General features: G+C 45.4%; 1 protein-coding gene across 3 annotated transcripts in view; it reads right to left on the bottom strand.

The window, feature by feature from the left end:
* The window catches only part of LOC120066372 (ras association domain-containing protein 7-like), a 68,205-nt gene that overhangs the window by 10,713 nt on the left and 45,214 nt on the right, over window positions 1-12,278 (bottom strand). For all 3 annotated transcript variants that reach the window (XM_039017694.1, XM_039017695.1, XM_039017693.1), the window contains 2 exons: window positions 7,377-7,551; window positions 7,173-7,280 (listed from right to left, as the gene is read on the bottom strand). In XM_039017694.1, coding sequence (XP_038873622.1) covers window positions 7,173-7,280; window positions 7,377-7,551 — 283 coding nt within the window. The remainder of the gene's footprint in view (window positions 1-7,172; window positions 7,281-7,376; window positions 7,552-12,278) is intronic.

Raw genomic sequence — 12,278 nt, 5'->3', positions numbered from 1 at the left:
AAACAGAGAGAGAGATACGGACAGAAACAGAGACTGGCAGAAAACAGAGAGAGAGACTGACAGAAACAGAGAGACTGACAGAAACAGAGAGAGAGAGGACTGACAGAAACAGAGAGAGAGAGACTGACAGAAACAGAGAGAGAGAGACGACAGAAACAGAGAGGAGAGACGACAGAAACAGAGAGAGAGACTGACAGAAACAGAGAGAGAGATGACAGAAAACAGATAGAGAGAGAGACTGACAGAAACAGATAGAGAACTGACAGAAACGATAGAGAGAGAGACAGAAACAGTAGAGAGAGACTGACAGAAACAGATAGAGAGAGACTGACAGAAACAGAAGAGAGAGACTGACAGAACAGATAGAGAGGAACTGACAGAAACAGAGAGAGATACTGACAGAAACAGAGAACTGGCAGAAGAACAGAGAGAGAGAGACAGAACAGAGAAGAGAGAGATGACAGAAACAGAGAGAAGAGAGAGACTGACAGAAACGAGAGAGAGAGAGACTGACAGAAACAGAGAGAGAGAGACTGACAGAAAACAGAGAGGAGAGGACTGACAGAACAGAGAGAGAGAGACTGACAGAAACAGAGAGAAAGGAGACTGACAGAAACGAGAGAGATGAGACTGACAGAAACAGAGAGAGAGACTGACAGAAACAGAGAGAGAATACTGACAGAAACAGAAGAGAAGCGAACAGAGGAGAGAGATACTGACAGAAACAGAGAGAGAGATACTGACAGAAAACAGAGATGCAGAAACAGAGAGAGAGAGAGACTGGCAGAAACAGAGAAGAGAGAGAGACTGAAAGAAAACAGAGAGAGAGAGACTGACAGAAACAGAGAGAGAGAGACTGACAGAAACAGAGAGAGAGACTGACAGAAACAGAGAGAGAGACTGACAAAAACACAGAGAGAGATACTGACAGAAAACAGAGAGAGAGATACTGACAGAAACAGAGAGAGAGATACTGACAGAAAAGAGAGAGAGATACTGACAGAAACAGAGACTGGCAGAAACAAGAGAGAGACTGACAGAAACAGAGAGAGAGATACTGACAGAAACAGAGAGAGAGATACTGACAGAAACAGAGAGAGAGAGAGAGACTGACAGAAAGAGAGAGAGAGAGAGACTGACAGAAACAGAGAGAGAGAGAGATACTGACAGAAACAGAGAGAGAGAGAGATACTGACAGAAACAGAGAGAGAGAACTGGCAGAAACAGAGAGAGAGACAGAAACAGAGAGAGAGAGACAGACAGAAACAGAGAGAGAGAGACGACAGAAACAGAGAGAGAGACTGACAGAAACAGAGAGAGAGACTGACAGAAACAGAGAGAGAGACTGACAGAAACAGAGAGAGAGATACTGACAGAAACAGAGACTGCAGAAACAGAGGAGAGACTGGCAGAACAGAGAGAGAGAATGACAGAAAAGAGAGAGAGAGACTGACAGAAACAGAGAGAGAGAGATGACAGAAACAGAGAGAGAGAGACTGACAGAAACAGAGAGAGAGAGAGACTGACAGAAAACAGAGGAGAGAGAGACTGACAGAAACAGAGAGAGAGAGAGACTGACAGAAACAGAGAGAGAGAGAGACTGACAGAAACAGAGAGAGAGAGAGACTGACAGAGACAGAGAGAGAGAGACTGGACAGAAACAGAGAGAGAGAGACTGACAGAAACAGAGAGAGAGAGACAGACAGACAGAGAGAGAGAGCTGACAGAACAGAGAGAAAGAGATGACAGAAACAGAGAGAGAGACTGACAAAAACAGAGAGAGAGAGACTGACAGAAACAGAAGAGAGAGATATGACAGAAACAGAGAGAGAGAGACTGGACAGAAACAGAGAAAGAGAGAGAGACACAGAGAAAGAGAGAGACTGACAGAAACAGGAGAGAGAGAGACTGACAGAAACAGAGAAGAGAGACTGACAGAAACAGAGAAGAGAGGACTGACAGAAACAGAGAAGAGAGACTGACAGAAACAAGAGAGAAGAGAGAGACTGACAGAAACAGAGAGAGAGAGAGACGACAGAAACAGAGAGAGAGAGAGAGACCGACAGAACAGAGAGAGAGAGAGACTGACAGAAACAGAGAGAGGAGAGACTGACAGAAACAGAGAGAGAGAGAGAGACTGACAGAAACAGAGAGAGAGAGACTGACAGAAACAGAGAGAGAGACTGAAGAAACAGAGAGAGAGATACTGACAGAAACAAGAGAGAGAGATACTGACAGAAACAGAGAGAGAGATACTGACAGAAACAGAGAGAGAGATACTGACAGAAACAGAGAGAGAGGAGATACGACAGAAACAGAGAGGAGAGATACTGACAAACAGAGAGAGAGATACTGACAGAAACAGAGAGAGAGATACTGACAGAAACAGAGAGAGAGATACTGACAGAAACAGAGAGAGAGATACTGACAGAAACAGAGATGGCAGAAAAAGAGAGAGATACTGCAGAAAAAGAGAGAGAGAGACTGACAGAAACAGAGAGAGAGAGACTGACAGAAACAGAGAGAGAGACTGAACAGAAACAGAGAGGAGATACTGACAGAAACAGAGAGAGAGATACTGACAGAAACAGGAGAGAGAACTGACAGAAACAGAGAGATATAGACAGAAAAGAGAGATATACTGACAGAACAAGAGAGAACTGACAGAAACAGAGAGAGATACTGACAGAAACAGAGAGAGAGATACTGACAGAAACAGAGAGAGAGATACTGACAGAAACAGAGAGAGAGATACTGACAGAAACAGAGACTGGCAGAAACAGAGAGAGAGACTGACAGAAACAGAGAGACTGATAGAAACAGAGAGAGAGAGACTGACAGAAACAGAGAGAGAGAGACTGACAGAAACAGAGAGAGAGAGACCGACAGAAACAGAGAGAGAGAGACTGACAGATACAGAGAGAGACTGACAGATACAGAGAGAGAGAGACTGACAGAAACAGAGAGAGATATACTGACAGAAACAGAGAGAGATACTGACAGAAACAGAGAGAGATACTGACAGAAACAGAGAGAGAGTACGGACAGAAACAGAGACTGGCAGAAGAAACAGAGAGAGAGACTGATAGAAACAGAAGAGAGAGACTGACAGAAAACAGAGAGAGAGAGACTGACAGAAACAGAGAGAGAGAGACCGAAGAACAGAGAGAGAGAGACTGACAGAAACAGAGAAGAGGACTGACAGAAACAGAGAGAGAGACTGACAGAAAACAGAAGATAGAGAGAGACTGACAGAAACAGATAGAGAGAGACTGACAGAAACAGATAGGAGAGAGACTGACAGAAACAGATAGAGAGAGACTGACAGAAACAGATAGAGAGAGACTGACAGAAACAGAAGAGAGAGACACTGACAGAAACAGAGAGAGATACTGACAGAAACAGAGACTGGCAGAAAAGAGAGAGAGAGACTGACAGAAACAGAGAGAGAGAGAGACTGACAGAAACAGAGAGAGAGACTGACAGAAACAGAGAGAGAGAGAGACTGACAGAAACAGAGAGAGAGAGAGACTGACAGAAACAGAGAGAAGAGACTGACAGAAACAGAGAGAGAGACTGACGAAACAGAGAGAGAGACTGACAGAAACAGAGAGAGAGACTGACAGAAACAGAGAGAGAGATACTGACAGAAACAGAGAGAGAGATACTGACAGAAAACAGAGAGAGAGATACTGACAGAAACAGAGAGAGAGATACTGACAGAAACAGAGACTGGCAGAAACAGAGAGAGAGACTGGCAGAAACAGAGAGGAGACTGACAGAAACAGAGAGAGAGAGACTGACAGAAACAGAGGAGAGAGAGAGAATGACAGAAACAGAGAGAGAAGAGACTGACAGAAACAAGAGAGAGAGGACTGACAGAAACAGAGAGAAGAGACTGACAAAACAGAGAGAGAGACTGACAGAAACAGAGAGAGAGACTGACAGAAACAGAGAGAGAGACTGACAAAAAACAGAGAGAGAGATACTGACAGAAACAGAGAGAGAGATACTGACAGAAACAGAGAGAGAGATACTGACAGAAACAGAGACTGGCAGAAACAGAGAGAGAGACTGACAGAAACAGAGAGAGAACTGACAGAAACAGAGAGAGAGAGACTGACAGAAACAGAGAGAGAGAGAGAGAGAGAGTGGGACAGAAACAGAGAGAGAGAGAGAGAGACAGAAACAGAGAGAGAGAGAGAGAGAGAGGGACAGAAACAGAGAGAGAGAGAGATACTGACAGAAACAGAGAGAGAGAGACTGGCAGAAACAGAGAGAGAGAGACTGGCAGAAACAGAGAAAGTGACAGAAACAGAGAGACATGACAGAAAGAGAGAGAGAGACTGACAGAAAACAGAGAGAGAGAGACTGACAGAAACAGATAGAGAGATACTGACGAAACAGAGAGAGAGATACTGAGCAGAAACAGAGACTGGCAGAAACAGAGAACAGATGCAGAAACAGAGAGAGAGAGAAGACAGAAAACAGAGAGAGAGAGACTGACAGAAACAGAGAGGAGAGAGACTGACAGAAACAGAGAGAGAGAGAGGACTGACAGAAACAGAGAGAGAGAGAGACTGACAGAAACAGAGAGAGAGAGAGACTGACAGAAACAGAGAGAGGAGAGACTGACAGAAACAGAGAGAGGAGAGAATGACAGAAACAGAGAGAGAGAGAGATACTGACAGAAACAGAGAGAGAGAGAGACTGACAGAACAGAGAGAGAGAGAGACTGACAGAAACAGGAGAGAGAGAGACTGACAGAACAGAGAGAGAGAGACTGACAGAAACAGAGAGGAGAGAGACTGACAGAAACAGAGAGAGAGAGAGACTGACAGAAAACAGAGAGGAGAGAGACTGACAGAAACAGAGAGAGAGAGAGACTGACAGAAACAGAGAGAGAGAGAGACTGACAGAAACAGAGAGAGAGAGACTGACAGAAACAGAGAGAGAGAGAATGACAGAACAGGAGAAAGAGACTGACAGAAACAGAGAGAGAGACTGACAGAAACAGAGAGAGAGATACTGACAGAAACAGAGAGAGAGATACTGACAGAAAACAGAGAGAGAGATACTGACAGAAACAGAGAGAGAGATACTGACAGAAACAGAGACTGGCAGAAACAGAGAGAGAGACTGGCAGAAACAGAGAGAGAGACTGGCAGAAACAGAGAGAGAGACTGACAGAAACAGAGAGAGCGACTGACAGAAACAGAGAGAGATACTGACAGAAACAGAGAGAGAGATACTGACAGAAACAGAGAGAGAGAGAGATACTGACAGAAACAGAGAGAGAGATACTGACAGAAACAGAGAGAGAGAGATACTGACAGAAACAGAGAGAGAGAGATACTGACAGAAACAGAGAGAGAGAGAGATACTGACAGAAACAGAGAGAGAGATAGATACTGACAGAAACAGAGAGAGAGATACTGACAGAAACAGAGACTGACAGAAACAGAGAGAGAAACTGACAGAAACAGAGACTGACAGAAACAGAGACTGGCAGAAACAGATAGAGAGACTGACAGAAACAGATAGAGAGAGACTGACAGAAACAGAGAGAGAGATACTGACAGAAACAGAGAGAGAGAGCAATGACAGAAACAGAGAGAGAGATACTGACAGAAACAGAGAGAAGAGAATACTGACAGAAACAGAGAGAGATACTGACAGAAACAGAGACTGGCAGAAACAGAAGAGAGAGACTGACAGAAAACAGAGAGAGAAGAGACGCAGAACAGATAAAGAGGCAGAAAACAGAGAGAGAGGACTGACAGAAACAGAGAGAGAGAGACTGACAGAAACAGAGAGAGAGAGAGATGACAGAAACAGAGAGAGAGAGACTGACAGAAACAGAGAGAGAGAGAATGACAGAAACAGAGAGAGAGAGACGACAGAAACAGAAGAGAAGAGAGACCGACAGAGAGAGAGAGAGAGATAGATGAGAGAAACAGAGATAGAGATAGACTGACAGAAACAGAGAGAGAGAGACTGACAGAAACAGAGAGAGAGATACTGACAGAAACAGAGACTGACAGAAACAGAGAGAGAGAGACTGACAGAAACAGAGAGAGAGATACTGACAGAAACAGAGAGAGGGAGACTGACAGAAAGAGAGAGAGAGACTGACAGAAACAGAGAGAGAGAGACTGACAGAAACAGAGACTGGCAGAAACAGAGAGAGACTGACAGAAACAGAGAGAGAGAGACTGACAGAAACAGAGAGAGAGAGACTGACAGAAACAGAGAGAGGGAGACTGACAGAAACAGAGAGAGAGACTGACAGAAACAGAGAGAGAGAGAATGACAGAAACGAGAGCAGAACAGAGAGAGACTGACAGAAACAGAGAGAGAGACTGACAGAAACAGAGGAGAGACTGACAGAAACAGAGAGAGAGACTGACAGAAACAGAGAGAGAGACTGACAGAAACAGAGAGAGAGAGACTGACAGAACAGAAGAGAGATACTGAAAACAGAAGAGAGAGATACTGACAGAACAGAGAGAGATATACTGACAGAAACAGAGAGAGAGATACTGACAGAAACAGAGAGAGAGATACTGACAGAAACAGAGAGAGAGAGACTGACAGAAACAGAGAGAGAGAGACTGACAGAAACAGAGAAAGACTGACAGAAACAGAGAGAGACAGAAACAGAGAAAGACTGGCAGAAACAGAGAGAGAGACTGACAGAAACAGAGAGAGACAGAAACAGAGAAAGACTGGCAGAAACAGAGAGAGAGACTGACAGAAACAGAGAGAGAGACTGACAGAAACAGAGAGAAAGAGTGGGGTCGAGAGAGAGAATCAGAAAGTAAGGGAAAAAGGGAGAGGGTGGAAAGAAAGAGAGAGAGAAGAGAGAGGGGAGATGTGCATGAGTAAGATGTTAGCAAAGCAGAGTTGAAAATAATGATTGTAGATGGACCAATATAACAGATAACCAGATAGCATTAGGAGGCGTAAGGGGCAGTCAGAGGACAGCAAAAGGTTAAGGGAAACCTGGGGGGGCTAGGAGGGGGATGGGGGCTCCATGCTTGGACCTTCACCCTTAGTACCAGAACAGATGGGTGTGGTCGCCAGGCATGGCCCAAAACATCAAGCTGAGGCATGGGAAGGCCGGAGTGGGACAGGGCGGGGTAGCGGCAGGTAGTGTCACACATACACACCCTCTGGGTGGAGGCTGGACACCAGCGGGTTCTGCAGGTTGCGGGGGTGTCCCAGGAACTGCTTGGCTGTGGGCCGGGGTGGCGACTCTGAGGGGAGCAGGCCCAGGCCTGGTGGAGAGAGACGGAGGTTAAGGAGGAGCAATCTTCTGAGAGAGTGTGTGTGTGTGTGTGTGTGTGTGTGTGTGTGTGTGTGTGTGTGTGTACCTCCGTTCCTGTATCTTTCCTGTAGCAGATGAGCCAGTTCTAGCTGGTCCAGCTGGTCGCTGAGGTCTGTGCGTGAATGTGTGTGTGTCGGCAGGACTCCCGCCTGCTGGATGAACTGCTGCAGGTTACACTGCCTCAACTCCTTGTTCAGCTCCTCCAACTCCTCCTGCTTCTCCTGGGGAGGGACACAGAGAGAGGGGGGGGGAGGGGGGGGGGGGGGGGGGGGGGGGGGGGGCAGTCACACCCAATCCCAGATAGACTCCTAGCCCCTACACCGATGCACTTGATGATTCTATAGGTGTTGGATAGGTCTAAAGTTAGGTTTGGGCTTCAATTAACCGATCTCTTCTCATTCTCTTCGTTTATCTCGTTCTATTAATATTATACACCATTAGAAATGTGTTTGACACTGTGAAATGTACATCGGACAGGTTCAATAATATTTGGATTTAGATACATATAATTCAAGAAATGGTGAGATGTTTCTATTGCATGAATCACCTCCTTTGTTTTCTAGGACTACCTCCCAAATATGCAAGCTGGAATATAAATCAACCACAGATATACAGCCAACTGGAAGACATGAAATGTAATTTGCAAGGTTACTTAGGTTACATAATCATTAGAACAAATACAGACTGGCTGATGTTGGGCTTTCAAAGGCTGTAATTCATATTCCCACCACAAGAGTACAGCAACATCCAGAGCATGCATCTCAGAGGTCAGACGCTCATCATCATTAATTAACAGCCAGCCACCTGCTGTATACATCTAGAAAGCCACTGCTGGCTGCAAAAGTGTAACAATCCTGACCATACAGTTCATAAGCTTATCATGATCAGTAAAGTATGTGTTGACTGTATAGACACCCATCAGTTTAAATTTCTGATTTAGAATATGTGGACAACTACAAATACCTAGGTGTCTGGTTAGACTGTAAACTCTCCTTCCAGACTCACATTAAACATCTCCAATCCAAAATTAAATCTAGAATCAGCTTCCTATTTCGCAACAAAGCATCCTTCACTCATGCTGCCTAACATACCCTCGTAAAACTGACTATCCTACCGATCCTTGACTTTGGCGATGTCATTTACAAAATAGCCTCCAACACTCTACTCAGCAAATTGGATGCAGTCCATCACAGTGCCATCCGTTTTGTCACCAAAGCCCCATATACTACCCGTGACCTGTATGCTCTCGTTGGCTGGCCCTCGCTTCGTATTCGTCTCCAAACCCACTGGCTCCAGGTCATCTATAAAAGTCTCTGCTAGGTAAAGCCCCGCCTTATCTCAGCTCACTGGTCACCATAGCAGCACCCACCCGTAGCACGCGCTCCAGCAGGTACATTTCACTGGTCACCCCCAAAGCCAATTCCTCCGTTGGCCACCTTTCCTTCCAGTTATCTGCTGGCAATGACTGGAACGAACTGCAAAAATCACTGAAGCTGGAGACTCATATCTCCCTCACTAACTTCAAGCACCAGCTGTCAGAGCAGCTCACAGATCACTGCACCTGTACATAGCCCATCTGTAAATAGCCCATCCAACTACCTCATCCCCATACTGTTATATATTTTACTCCTTTGCACCCCAGTATCTCTACTTGCACACTCATCTTCTGCACATCTATCAGTCCAGTGTTTAATTGCTATATTGTAATTATTTCGCCACTATGGCCTATTTATTGCCTTACCTCCCTTATCCTACCTCATTTGCACACACTGTTTATAGACTTTTTCTATGTATTATTGACAGAATGTTTGTTTATTACATGTGTAACTGTGTTGTTGTATGTGTTGAACTGCTTTGCTTTATCTTGGCCAGGTCGCAGTTGTAAATGAGAACTTGTTCTCAACTAGCCTACCTGGTTAAATAAAGGTGAAATTAAATTGAACTAGGTGGAAGAGAAGACGACACTGGTCTTTCCAACATCAACCTTTCCTCCATCAATTAAACATTGACACACACAAGCAAACTAATCAATTAATCCAATCGACTTTCCACTTGTGCCTAGTCAATCATGTCAGAACAGTCGAGAGAGAGACAGACAGAAAGAGGGGGGGTTCCTCTGGAAGCAACGTCAGCACAAGAACTGTTTGTCAGAAGCTTCATGAAATGGGTTTCCATGGCCGAGCAGCCGCACGCACACATGCCTAAGATCACTATGCATAATGCCAAGCTGGAGTGGTGTAAAGCTCACCGCCATTGGACTCTGGATAAGTGGAAACTTGTTCTCTAGAGTGATGAATCCCACTTCACCATCTGTCAGTCTGACGGACAAATCTGGGTTTGGTGGATGCCAGGAGAAAGCTACCTGCCTGAATACATAGTGCCAACTAAAGTTCGGCGGAGGAGGAATAATGGTCTGGGGCTGTATTCCAGTGAAGGGAAATCTTAACGCTACAGCACACAAATCACATTCTAGAGACGATTCTGTGCTTCCAACTTTGTGGCAACCGTTTCAGGAAGGTCCTTTCCTGTTTCATCATGACAATGCTCCTATGCACAAAAATGGTTTGATGAGATCGGTCCGGAAGAACTTGACTAGCCTGCACAGAGACCTGACCTCAATCCCATCAAACACAATGGGGATGCATCGGAATGCCGACTGCGAGCCAGGCCTAACCGCCCAACATCAGTGCGCAACCTCACTAATGCCCTTTTGACTGAATGGAAGCATGTCCCAGTAGCAATGTTCCAACATCTAGTGGAAAGCCTTCCTAGAAGAGTGGAGGCTGTTATAACAGCAAAGGGTGGACCAACTCCATATTAATGCCCATGATTTTGGAATGAGATGTTCGACCAGCAGGTGTCCACATACTTTTGGTCATGTACTGTATGGTTGTATGGTCCTGTACTAGAGATGTACCAGCAAGCTATAGTCCTGTACCAGAGGTGGACCAGCAAGCTAGGAACCTGTACCATAGGTGGACCAGCAAGCTATGGTCCTGTACTAGAGGTGTACCAGCAAGCTATAGTCCTGTACCAGAGGTGTACCAGCAAGCAATGCTGAGAGATTAGTGCTTTTTGAGGTCGGTTTGATTTCTGTTTGATAATCTTTTAAGACATTAAATGCACTATATGGGTTGAATGCTGCTACACAGAACAAAACAAGTCCCATGATGGTAGTGACTGCCCATGACTTCTTATCACTTATCAACAATCATTTATTCACTTTACTTTAATAAAATATTTCAGTTGTTGTGTATATTACATTTGTTTTAGGCCTATTTCAGTTTATTACCACAATTTCTGCGCTAAACTATGTATGAATATTGGCCTGTTGGAAACTATAACTCCCTACTACATCGCACAGTTCAGGCTGATATGATTTATCTCTAGAAAAATTGTGCACAGCCTCACAGAAAAAAAAACAAACTAAATGGAATTCAAATAAAATGAACAAAGGTCAATCAATTAGTAAAAACAAATAAATAATAACTGAAATGTAGGTTTATCACTCAGCACTGCCAGCAAGCTATGGTCCTGTACCAGAGGAGGAACAGCAAGCAATGGTCCTGTACCAGAGGAGGAACAGCAAGCTATGGTCCTGTACCAGAGGAGGACTAGCAAGCTATGGTCCTGTACCAAATTGTCAAGTTTTAGTCGCTAGCTGCAGCGAACTGAAAAGAGAAGCGACTCAGGGATGTGTGTGCTTTGGGGACCTTTAACATTCTCCGTGTCGGAGAATGGCGCGGATGGATAGGGCTGCCGTGCTTCAAGCTCTTAGAAAACTTTGCAGTATTTTAATTTATTTTTTACCCCCTTTTCTCCCCAATTTTCGTGGTATCCAATTGCTAGTAATTACTATCTTGTCTCATCGCTACAACTCCCGTACGGGCTCGGGAGAGACGAAGGTCGAAACCCATGCGTCCTCCGAAACACAACCCAACCAAGCCGCACTGCTTCTTAACACAGCGCGCCTCCAACCCGGAAGCCAGCCGCACCAATGCGTCGGAGGAAACACCGTGCACCCGGCTCCCTTGGTTAGCGCGCACTGCGCCCGGCCCGCCACAGGAGTCGCTGGTGCGCGATGAGACAAGGATATCCCTACCGGCCAAACCCTCCCTAACCCGGACGACGCTGTTGTGCTTTGCCCCACGGACCTCCCGGTCGCGGCCGGCTGCGACAGAGCCTGGGCGCGAACCCAGAATCTCTGGTGGGGCAGCTAGCGCTGCGATGCAGTGCCCTAGACCACTGCGCCACCCGGGAGGCCCAGTATTTTGTTTTTTTAATGTGTTATTTCTTACCTAATTAGCCCAGGAGAGTGGGGGTAACTCACCAGCATTACGACCAGGAATACGACTTTCCCGAAACGGATCGTTTATTCGTACCCTCCAGGGCAATTGAACTGATCCCAGAGGTACTCAGAACGGACTTTTAGTCCAACTCAGGAGGCGCGCACACCACCCACCGCTTCCGAATATATTACTCGCTAATGTTCAGTCTCTGGATAATAAAGTTGACGATCTCAGGGCAAGGACTTCCTTCCAGAGAGACATCAGGGATTCTAACATACTCCGTTTCACGGAAACATGGCTCTCTCGCTGTCACGTTCTGACCATAGTTCTTTTGTGTTTTCTTTGTTTTAGTGTTGGTCAGGACGTGAGCTGAGTGGGCATTCTATGTTGTGCGTCTAGTTTTCCTGTTTCTGTGTTTGGCCTGATATGGTTCCCAATCAGAGGCAGGTGTTAGTCGTTTGTCTCTGATTGGGAGCCATATTTAGGTAGCCTGTTTTGTGTTGGGTTTTGTGGGTGATGGTCTTCATGTCTTCGTGTGTCTGCACCAGACAGAACTGTTTCGTTTTTTTTCACATTTTGTTGTTTTGTAGTTTGTAGTGTTCACGTTTATTGGCTTTAATTAAAAATGATGAACACTAACCACGCTGCGCTTTGGTCCG

Source organism: Salvelinus namaycush, chromosome 21 (assembly GCF_016432855.1).
Source record: "Salvelinus namaycush isolate Seneca chromosome 21, SaNama_1.0, whole genome shotgun sequence".
NCBI lineage: Eukaryota > Metazoa > Chordata > Actinopteri > Salmoniformes > Salmonidae > Salvelinus > Salvelinus namaycush.
The sequence above is the reverse complement of the archived record's forward strand: the minus strand, read 5'-3'. Positions and strand labels throughout refer to the sequence as shown.